At 39.9% G+C, this 11,157-nt stretch overlaps 1 protein-coding gene across 4 annotated transcripts in view; it reads left to right on the top strand.

Annotated features, from left to right (window-relative positions):
• ADAMTS12 (ADAM metallopeptidase with thrombospondin type 1 motif 12) overlaps window positions 1–11,157 on the top strand; it is a 248,924-nt gene that overhangs the window by 152,426 nt on the left and 85,341 nt on the right. For all 4 annotated transcript variants that reach the window (XM_061615943.1, XM_061615952.1, XM_061615934.1 and 1 more), the window contains 3 exons: window positions 564–688; window positions 5,308–5,457; window positions 9,824–9,967. In XM_061615943.1, the coding sequence (XP_061471927.1) occupies window positions 564–688; window positions 5,308–5,457; window positions 9,824–9,967 (419 nt within the window). The remainder of the gene's footprint in view (window positions 1–563; window positions 689–5,307; window positions 5,458–9,823; window positions 9,968–11,157) is intronic.

Here is an 11,157-nt window from a genome sequence, read left to right as displayed (position 1 = left end):
CAAAAAATGGAGACCTAGTAACTCTCCTTCAAATCCTATCAACCCCAGCCAACATGGTCAATGGCCAGGGGTGATGGGAGTTGTAGGACAATATCCGTTTGTTTTTCTCAGAGTTTGAACCTGGAAATGAAAGATTTGAATTGAATGCAGTAAGGATGTTTGCAAACTGGCTGTACATTGTTCTAAAAATATTCTGAGGCATTTTGAAAATTTGTGCTGTAGAGCTCTGTGTAGTTTCTAAAAATGTTGCATCTATCTGAACCCAAGGATTATGCTTCAGATTTTTCTCATTTAAGGATCTGTTTCAAAATTGAAAACAAAAGCAAGTATTTTAGTTGGATAACATATTTAAGCTCTTCCTTCGTTTCCCAAGTTATCTGCAGTAATAACACAGTTTTTTTCTTAACTTTCTGCTCTCAGTAAACAGCTATTTAAATTATGTATCTTGCTTCAAGCAAAAGCATCTTTTGTTAAACCTAAGTTACCTTACAGAGCTTGATAATTAATGTATCCACTGCTAGTGTTCTTGCAGTATAATAATATTTTTCTTTCCCTCTCTTTAGCAAGGGCTGAAAATAGTTCACCATGCAGATAAGACCCTAGCCAGCTTTTGTAAATGGCAAAAGAGTATCAACCCCAAAACTGATGCCAACCCACTGCACCATGATGTGGCAGTCCTTCTTACCAGGTATGAGGATATAGGGTGAGGGTCACTATATTTGATTTCATTTTTTATTATTGTCTCAGTAAGAGAGGAGAGCACAGAAATTTCAGCTATGGCGATGAGATTCTCAGCAGTGCTTACATGCCCACTCTAGAATTGTTTTTCTTTAGGCTTGGAGATTTGGGCAGGAAAGGGTTAATACAGAGCCAGCCCAACCATTAGGCAGAGTGAGGCACCTGCCTCATGTGATGGTTGCTGGCTGAGGGAGCAAGGAATGATGGCGAGTTCCTGAGAGGACAATGCTGTGAACAGCATGCAGTCAAACTCTTCACCCCCTAAGCAGCTAGCCTATTGTCCTTAGTTACAGTAGAGGATGCTGACTATCCAGTTTATATTTATTTATTTATTTTACATATTTATAATCCTTAAAATATATCAAGATAATATACAATGTATAAAAATAAAATCGGCACAATGCATCCATAAAAACATCCATAAAACATCAATAAATACTTATCGGCTCAAAAAGAGAACATTCATATTGTAAACGCTTGTTTAAACAATTTATTTTTCAAAAGATGCCTGAAAGAAGGGAGGGGTGGTTCCTGCCAAACCTCTACTGGTGGGGAGTTCCACAGGGCAGAGCCTGCCACACTAAAGGCTTGGTCACTACTGAAGGCCAACCAGACCTCAGGGGCATAGGGAAGCATCACAAGTGTCCCATCAGAGGATCTCAGTGATTGAGGTGGAGCATAAGGAATCAGATGGCCTCACGTTGGGCTCACGTTGTTGAGGACTTTGTGAATTAGCACAAGTACCTGGATCTGGAGCGGTAGCAAATGGGCAGCCAATGCAGCTCTCTCAGCAGTGAGGTAACATGTTGCCAATAATCTGCTCCTCTGAGCATGTCATGAGAGGGCGCCATCTTGTCCTTTGGCTTGGGCAACAAAATGTCTTGGGCTGGCCCAAGGACTATTGGAGATTACCTTAATGTCCCCAGGAGGTGTCTCCTTTGTTGGGGAAATTACAGATAAATGGCCTACAACGACTAGGAAACTAAACTAGGCAGCACTCTGTGCCCCCTCAACTCCAGGACCTTTGCACCATCCAGAGATGCCAAGCAGATAGCAATGGCTTGGATCCTGACTTTTCTTCCATGAACAGAATGGAGTGCACGTTCACAGGGCAGGGCTTTCCTGCTTCTCCCTTCCCTCTGTATTCCTCTGCACTAGGGAAGGGATCCGTTAGCCAGTGCCAGTACCAATTTGAGTTTGTTCTTTGCAGAGCTTGGAAAAGTTACTTTTTTGAACTACAGCTCCCATCAGCCCAATCCAGTGGCCATGCTAGCTGGGGCTGATGGGAGTTGTAGTTCAAAAAAGTAAATTTTCCAAGTTCTGGTTCTTTGTCCCCAAGCCACTGCTCTTACCAATCCATTTTGTTTCCCTCGGAAAAAATATTGATATTAATATAGATATTTTGAAAGGAAATGTTGATATTTGAAAGGAAATATAGATATTTTGAAAGGAAATATAGATATTTTGAAAGGAAATATCAATAAATATATTGATAATAATATTGATAATAATGCAATAATTATTATCAATAATTATATATCAATAATATTGATAATAATGCAATCTTTTTTAAAAAAATCCCAAAATAGCAGTGGAAAATCACAATATAAAAATCCAATCTGCAACAATAGCGAATAAGCAAATTAATTTAAAATTCACTACCAAATCCAAATTGGGTGGAATTCTAGCACATCCCTACTCTGTACTCCTGCAAATGTGCCCCTGGGGTTGGGGGACCTTTGGGAATGGTGTGAAATATGGCACATGAGGTGTAGGGGGAGGGAGGAGCTGGCACAATTCAACCCTCTTTAGTGAATGGAGGATCAACTTGGAATCCATGCCAGAATTCCCCCAGATCAATGCTAGGAGTTCAGTTTCATTTGGTCTTTTGTTTATCTCCTCAGTCCGACCTTCATTTCCTTTCTCAGTGGTGCGTGGGGGAGACTTAAGTACTATGCACATGACCCTCCCCAAATGCATGGATTGGAGTGGAACTGTGCCCAGGGGCTGTGCATTCCGTGTGTGTGTGAGTGAAAGGGGTCTAGAGATTATTCCCTATACTTACAGAAAACTGTAATTACCAAGTTGTTTGGGGAGTGGGTGGTGGTGATGCTAAACTCATTTCAAACATATATTTCAGACTGGTTTACTTTTGTAGTGTAGTGTATGCTTTTCTCCTTACTTGAGTGCATAACTGATGTTTGGGTATTTTACACTGCAAAGCACAAATTTCCTCTATGCAGAAATGTTGAAGCCTCAGGCCTTCAGTTAATAAGGCTGATCTCGGACATTTTGGTGCTGAAAGTTGTAAACCCAAATGCTGCCTCTCCTTGCTCAGTGATATCAACATTCAGCAATACCTCAAATAACTGACCAGTATGCCATGGTTTAATTGGTCCTTAAAACTGAGAGCTGATGTGACAAAATAGATAGGAGACTAACCTATGAATTTAAAAAGTCCTCATGTTGAATCTTGTCTCTGCTATGAACTCACAAGATGCGTTTGGGCAACCTATTCTTCCTCCACTAATAGCACTGATCTACCTTACAGGGTTGTTGTTGTTGTTGTTTGATTTATATCCTGCCCTTCCTCCCAGCAGGAGCCCAACAGGATAATATATGCAAAGTGCTTTGAATGCTCAAAGCACTATAAAATGCTAATATTATAACATCATGGCCTAATTTAGTCAGCAGTAGGACAACCAGAAATGCTACAAACACTAGAACACTTATAATGCTGATGTTTTCATTTGACCCCAACATCCCCATTTTCTTTAATGAGCTACTCATATAATAAGCTACTCACAATGCTAATCACGCTAAATCATACTCAGAAGCATTTTATGAATCAGGACATTTTCTACTAAACTAAACAAAATGAAGCACAAACACTTTTGGAAACAGCACCTCCTCCCCAACACACTCCTTTCCAAACAGAACAAATGCAAAAGCAAATATTTTTGGTCCTTGTTGTCATTGTCTGCTTGCTACAAAATCACAGCACTTTATTGCTTGTGACTTTCCCAAGAACAGTGCTTGTTAACGATAATTGCATGCTTTTCTGAATACTGCTGTAATGATCAGAAATATGTCACTTGGCTTGCCTTTTTTTTTTAAAAAAATGCCATGTGCCACTCTTATTTCTAATTTAGGGAATTATGATTCAGCATCTGAACACAATGGTAAAAAGCAGTGCACAAATTTAAAAGAAAGATCGAAGTGGTCCACATACTGAACTAGTGGTAGGAACATAATGAGGTGGAACAAGCCCAGAGTGAGAAGGAAGTGTGTTTTAAACCAGAGGATGGGGAACCTGCAGCCTCCAGAAGTTGGTAGACTCCAGCTTCAGCCAGCCCCAGCCAGCCTGGCCAATGGATAGGGATAATGGGAAATGTAGTGCTACAACATCTGGAGGGCCACAGATTCCCCTACTTTGGAGGCATGTAGTTTTGCCCTAAGGCTGCCTTTGGATCTGTGCAACAAGCAGAGATGTGCTTTCAGGGAAGAAAATAAAGCAGGGAAGTAAATAAAGTTGACTTGGTGTTCTTGCACAACAATCCCCAACTTTATGTGGTAAACAAAGTGATGGAAAAATGCACTGGCAAGTGTGGGATAACACTTGACATGCTTGGAAAAGTTACTTTTTTTGAACTACAACTCCCATCAGCCCCAGCCAGTTGTAGTTCAAAAAAGTAACATTTCCAAGCTCTGCATACCATTGTATAGAGTTCCCACAAACAATTCAGAATGAATGTGTACCAAACAGCAATGTCATCTAACATCCCTGCAAACTTTGTGCAAACAAATCAGGATGAATGCTCAATAAACAGGTTATCTGGAAGTGGTCCATTTGTCTTTCTAGCCTTGCTGGAAGGAAGGAAAGAGTGCATGGCAGAGATGCGGTTCTTTAAAAAAAAAGAGAGAGAGAGCGCGGGAGAAGGGTTTGGGGCTTTGCTGTGTTACAGTTTTTCTAATGGACAATGTTCAGTAGTCTGCTCCAAATGAAGCAATCATTTCACCTAGGATGTGTAAGCTTTCTTGTGCTGCTTCTGTTGGTCAGTGTTTGCCGCTTCTTGGGGCCTGAACATTGCTAGGACTTACTTCTGAGTAAGGATGGAGGAGAAATTCAATTCAGTTCACATTTAAAGGTAAACCTATATAATTTGCACTTTCCAAACCAATACAAGAACACACTCATCCTTCAAAATTTGCACTTCTCCGAATTTTGCAGTGCAATTCTTCAGCCAAGTAATGCATACAAAAATCTACATACCATAAAAGTGCATATGTTAGTGAAAACAACATACAGAAATGCATTATATTAGTGGAAATTGCATGCAAAAATGTGTATATTTAGGAGAAATTCACACTAAAATGCTGATGAATTTTCATGAGGCCTTTTTTTAATCACAAATTGATATGGAAAGTGGAGAACTGAACTTAAGACTGGAAAAATGAGACACAGAAAGAACTGAAACTGATAGATTCATGCCTCCCTGCTTCTGAGTAAGCACACGCAGGACTGTGCTGTATGGCTCTTTTAAATCAACCCTTTTGCTGTATTCACAGAAAAGACATTTGCGCCAGCATGAATCGTCCATGTGAAACTTTAGGCTTGTCCCATCTCTCTGGAATGTGCCAACCTCATCGGAGCTGTAATATCAATGAAGACTCTGGTCTACCTTTGGCTTTCACAATTGCACATGAACTTGGTCACAGGTATGAAAATGTTGAGAGTCTTCAGATGTTTATTTATTGAATTTCTTTATTGAATTTCTTAGTCGCGCATCTGACTGGCTATCCAGCCACTCTGGGCGACGTACAAAATAGGCATACAAATATAATAGACATTAAAAATCTGAAAACAATAACGATAAAATCTAGATGTTATATCACATTACTATAGTAAAGGGGGGATTTAAGATTGGGATCATGAGTCAGTGCAAAACCAGCAGAAACCTACATGCAAGTACTCAGATATGTTTTGATATAATTAACATTTGGCTGGATTAGAATGTTTTACTTCTTCCTGTGCAATTAGAACAATATTGTTTGTGTCCTTTTCTTATGCTCATATAAGTAAAAGGGTTAGTGACTTATCTAGCTTTATATTTTCTGAAAGATGCTATGTGCTTTAATATGCGCTTCTTGAATCATTTCAATATCTGCATGTTCTCTTTTGTAATCTAGAAACTATTTACCTTCCTTTAAAAACACTGTTTGATCTGTTAGCAATAAACACTTTATTGCTTGCTTTGTTCTATACATGCACTTTTAAAAATTTGAGTAAAGATGCAAGCAAGAATAAGCAAAAACCTAACTTTGTACTTCTTTCATCCTCAACTGAGTCAATATTTCTGCAGGAGTTCTGTTCTGCACTTTTCTTGAGGAGTTCGCTTCAGTCTCTCTTATTTCTTCTGCATGTTCCTGTCTTGCTCCAGTGTCGTTCTCCCCAGCCAGAGTTCAATGGCAGAACATCTGCTTTGCATGGAGAAGGTCCCAGGTTCAATCCTTGGCATCTCCAGGTAGGGCTGGGAGATACTCTATATGAAGCTGCCAGTTAGTGTAGACAATACTGAGATGGATAGACCATTTGTCTGACTTGTATAAGGTAGTTTCCTATGGTCTTCACTTGCATCCAAATTGTTGCAAAATTTTCTGCCTCCTCTTTATTTCTGATGACCATTTTAATCTATGTATGTACCTGAATACCAGCTTGTCGAGGAAACTCCATCTGTATTTTATTTGTTCTTTATTTAGTCTTTCTAATAAACCCTTTAATGGCTCTTTGTTATGGTTAATGGGGAAGTAATAGTAAAACCTGATAGTGCTCTGCGTACTTTTATAGCTGGGCACAATCTTCCTTTGATACATAACCAAAATATCTCTATCCAAATATCCCTTCCTAGCATACTCTGAATTAAGCATTTTCAATAGCTAAAGTCTCATTAAGCTTGGATCCTGACAGATTAGTAAAAAAATAAGTTTTAAAAAATCATTCAAAATACAAAACATGTTCTCTTTTGCTTTCCCTCTTTATGTCATGAATTTTTACATTTATGCATCTCTATTTGTAATTCATCCACACAACTTTTTACAGTTCAGGGTTTATATTTAGTCTCAGCATTAGTTCTCTCACTCATTCTTATTCAAGTTCTGACTTTTTAACGGTTCCATTTTGTTGATTTATTTGATTAAAAATAGTTCCTTTCTTTTCCAAATCTGTCATTTCACTGCTCCAATTTCTCTCTTTTTCTGTATTCAAAAGCTATAAAATTTAGCCAAATAATTATTTTATATTTTCTAAAGATGACTGGGTGCTTTTTATGTATGTACTTTTTAGACCTTCTTGTCTTGATTCCTTTTGAATATCACAGGGCTTTTGTGGATATATTCCTTTTGAAGGAAAGGATATTGAAGGATATATTCCTTTTGAATATATAATTTCATAGATACACATCTGATATATGGAAATTTAAATGAAATTAATCAATAGTAATTATTACAGAAACAAAAACAATTCAGTTACATTAGCTTCAGTTGCATTATATAACCCCATCTCAATATTCTTTTCTAAATATCCCTGCTGGGAGGAAGGGCAGGATATAAATCAAATAATTAATAAATAAATGAATAAAATTAAGAGCATAAGAAGATCCTGCTGGATCAGGCCCATGGCACATCTAGTCCAGGATCCTGCTCTCACAGTGGCCAACCAGATGCCTGTGGGAAGCCTGCAAGCAGGACCTGCAAGAGCAATCTCCCTTCCTGTGGTTTCGAGCAACTGGTGTTCAGAGGCATACTGCCTCTGACTGTTGAGGCAGAGCAGAGCCATAATGAATTTATCTAATCCTTTTTAAAGCCATTCGAGTTGGTGGCAATCAAAGCATCCACTGAAAGTGAATCCCGCAGTTTAAGGATCTGCTGTGTGAAGAACCTTCTATTGTTTGTCCTAATTCTTCCAACATTCAGCTTCATTAGATGTCCATGAGTTCTACTGTGACAAAAGAGGGAGAAACTTTTTTCTGTTCATATTCTCCATGCCATACATAATTTTATACACTACTATCTTACTTGCCTTTTATCTAAACTAAAAAGCCTCAAATTTTGTAACTTTCACCCATTCCTACCTAGCTCTTGTCAGTTTGTTGACTAGACTCAGTTCACATGAGATATCAGCACACCCAAGGGCATAGTCATCCGAGGTCACAGGGGGTTGTAGACCCATTACCTTTTTGGGAGCAGGGTCCCAGCCACATCCCTGTGTATAAGCCAATCAGCATGAAAGGGGAGTGTGTGAACCACTGAGAAGAGTACCTTCTCCTTTCATGCTGATTGGAGCCAATCAGAGTGAAAGGAGGTGAGTCAGCCACTGAGAGGATTCTTCTCAGTAGCTAACACACAGCCTCCCTTCTCATGCTGATTAGCTCCTAGGTACATCTGTTGTAGGGGAATGTGGCTTGTGAGATTACAGGAAGAGCGAGGGAGACAAGGGAAAGTGGAAAAGGGGGCGTGGCTGTCAGGGGGCATGGTGTGACTATCATGAGGGGATCCTGCTCTTCTGAATTTGCCACTACACTGCTGATCACACTGAGTTTGTTTTGTGCACTTCAGTGCTTATGCTCTTATTTAGAAAAAGGACCTTCTCACAACAAATCACATACATGGCTATAAAGCGGCAAATACAGAAGACACAGCTAATCGCCACTCATCCTTCTTAGTTTCCATCAGATCACTTTATGATAACGGTAAAGTGGAATACATGATGAGCATAATATCCTGGCCTGTTGTCTGGCTCTGCTGGAAAGCAATGTATATAAGGGTGATGCCCTTAGGAACTGCACTTGCTTGTTTTTGGCCACTGACAGTGATTGTAGGTGTGTCCCAAAGGTCTCCTTCATCAGGAGCCTGCACTGCTCTCCAGCCCTTCTGCCCCTCGGAGAGCTGCCTTTGAGATCCAGAGACCAGTTACTGTTGGCTGCACTGGCTTGGGGGAGTGGTGATGGAAGTGCTCCTCTTTCCTCATCTATTTGTTCGCTATGCACATTCACAGAATGTGAATCTTCACGGTGTGGAATCTAGTGCCCAGTGTTAGTTCCTCTGCATAGACTGTTTATGCTCACGTGTGCCTATGTGACTGTCTGGAAGTCATATTTATTTTTCCAGTGTCTTACAACAGTTAATTTATTTCCTGTATATTAGCACCCAGATGTGTAGTGACCAAGTTCCCATGAACATCTCTTGAGAAGATTAATTTAAAGTGGTGGCATTGCTGCCACTCTGATCCTAAATCTTTGTTCAGAGGTACAGGCTTACAGCACTGATGGGGAGTTCCTATAAAGCAGGGGGGATCTGTGGTTTTCCTGGTGATGTTTATGATTAAATTTCTTACCTGACCTTCGCCGTAAGGTCCAAGGGACAACAACTCCCATCGTCCTTGACCATTGACCATTAGCTGTTCCTCCTGCCCATTCCTGTCTGTTGGAAAACAGTGCAGTGTGCATGTTCTGGGCTGGCCACTGGACGGATGCAGCGGAGAGCACAATCATGTCACTGGTGTTGAACTTGGATTCAGTTGTCAGTCCAGTCAGCTTCTGTATATGGAATGGGGAAAGGGCACCATCTTGCCGTTTGTCAGCAAAATTATTTGGGCCAGCCCTGCATTTGATATTGCCATAATTGTTGGAGTTCTCAGATTATGTGATGCTATTTAGGGGGTGAGGCAAATGTCTGAACCTATTGGTACCTTTCGCCCCAAACACTAGCCATTTTATTTTGGCTAAGTGCAGCACACATCTGGGGACTGGAATGCAGGTCTTGATAAGATAAAACTTTCACCACACAGTTGGGCACAGAAATGTAGACTTAAAATGTTGGCTTCTTTCAGAGCTCTGCTCCTTATTTGGGATATTCTGCTGTGCGCCTTCACCAAGGCCAATCAGATAATAGACTTCACAGTACCTGATAACCAGAAGCAATTCCCCAGCATATTTTCTGCAGTACTTGAGGTTATTTGGAGATAAGATATTCTGTCTTTATGTGCTTTTCTGACAGTATCTTGTGCCTGGATTTATTTCCCTCCTAGTTTTGGAATTCAGCACGATGGAAAAGAAAATGACTGCGAGCCGGAGGGAAGACGCCCATACATCATGTCTCGGCAACTACAGTATGACCCGACTCCCCTCACATGGTCAAGATGCAGCAAGGAATACATCACACGCTTCCTAGAGTGAGTCACTATGGTGGTTTTGAAACAGGGGAAGCAGAACATATTAAATGAAATTCTTAGCCCCATTGCCTTTGAGGATCTTGCAGCTGTGTTTTACTCAAATACATATGAGCTGTGGTAAGCCTTGGGCTTGAATGCTCCTCCTCCCTCACTTCACCAAGTCTGTGAGGAGGTGTTCGGAAGATTTCAGTTCTGTACTCGTTTAACCATAGCTTGCTGCGATGTCTTACATGACACTGTGGCTAATGTTAGCTATGGTTTGTTTGAAACAAGCCAACTTCAAACCATAGCTTATGAAGTTAGCTTGTGTCCACTACTCATAGTTAAGATTAACTACTATTTAGAGTTCAGATGACACAACAAGATGTGGTTGATGGGAAATGGAAGTGAAAAACTTCCAAACTGTTCCTTGTAGTGCACTAGATGAGGAGAGGGGAGCACAGGAACCTGAGGTTCACTGCAGCTTGTTTCCATAGTTTAGTGTGAAATGTGAACATGATCTTAGGATACAACCAATGACTGCAAAATAAGCCAAATGGATAATGGAAGCTGGGTTACCTTGTTTGCTAGGTGTTCCAAGGATTCAATTATATTATTACACTAGCAAATTGATGTGGGATGTGGACTTGCTGGCAGATGATGATAGATCTTTGGATATTACACTTGATCTTAGCTGAAAATCCAAAAAGCCTTGGGAAAAGTATTTTTACCATATTTCCAGTTATTCTGGTTCAATGATCAGATGTTTACTAGTAATTTTTCCTGAGATTAATGAAGCAACCACATGGTCTCCCATTTCAGAGGATGCCGTTAGAAAACTTACTCAGAGTCTTGCTAATAATAAGGCCCAGGGTGAAGATAAGATGCTCCCAGAAATTTATCAACAGAATATTGACTGATGGGTTCCAGAAGTTGCAAAGCTAAAAGAAAAAAAGCAAGAAAGAAAAGCCATTATTTTATTTAGAAATAAATTTATTTAGAATCCTTGAGTAGCATCAATATTTCTTATTGCATTATTCTGAGAGGAGGGGGGAAGCATTGTAAGACCAAAGTATTATAGGAAAGCCAATTTTATTTTAGAGTCTTTAAAAGGTGTATGGAATCAGTTTCAAAGGGAAAATAACATTTACAATATCCCTTGTGGCTTATAAGCAGAGCCCTGCTCAGTGAAACTACTGGCTGTTGGAAGA

The sequence above is a fragment of the Rhineura floridana genome, chromosome 1 (assembly GCF_030035675.1).
Source record: "Rhineura floridana isolate rRhiFlo1 chromosome 1, rRhiFlo1.hap2, whole genome shotgun sequence".
NCBI lineage: Eukaryota > Metazoa > Chordata > Lepidosauria > Squamata > Rhineuridae > Rhineura > Rhineura floridana.
The sequence above is the reverse complement of the archived record's forward strand: the minus strand, read 5'-3'. Positions and strand labels throughout refer to the sequence as shown.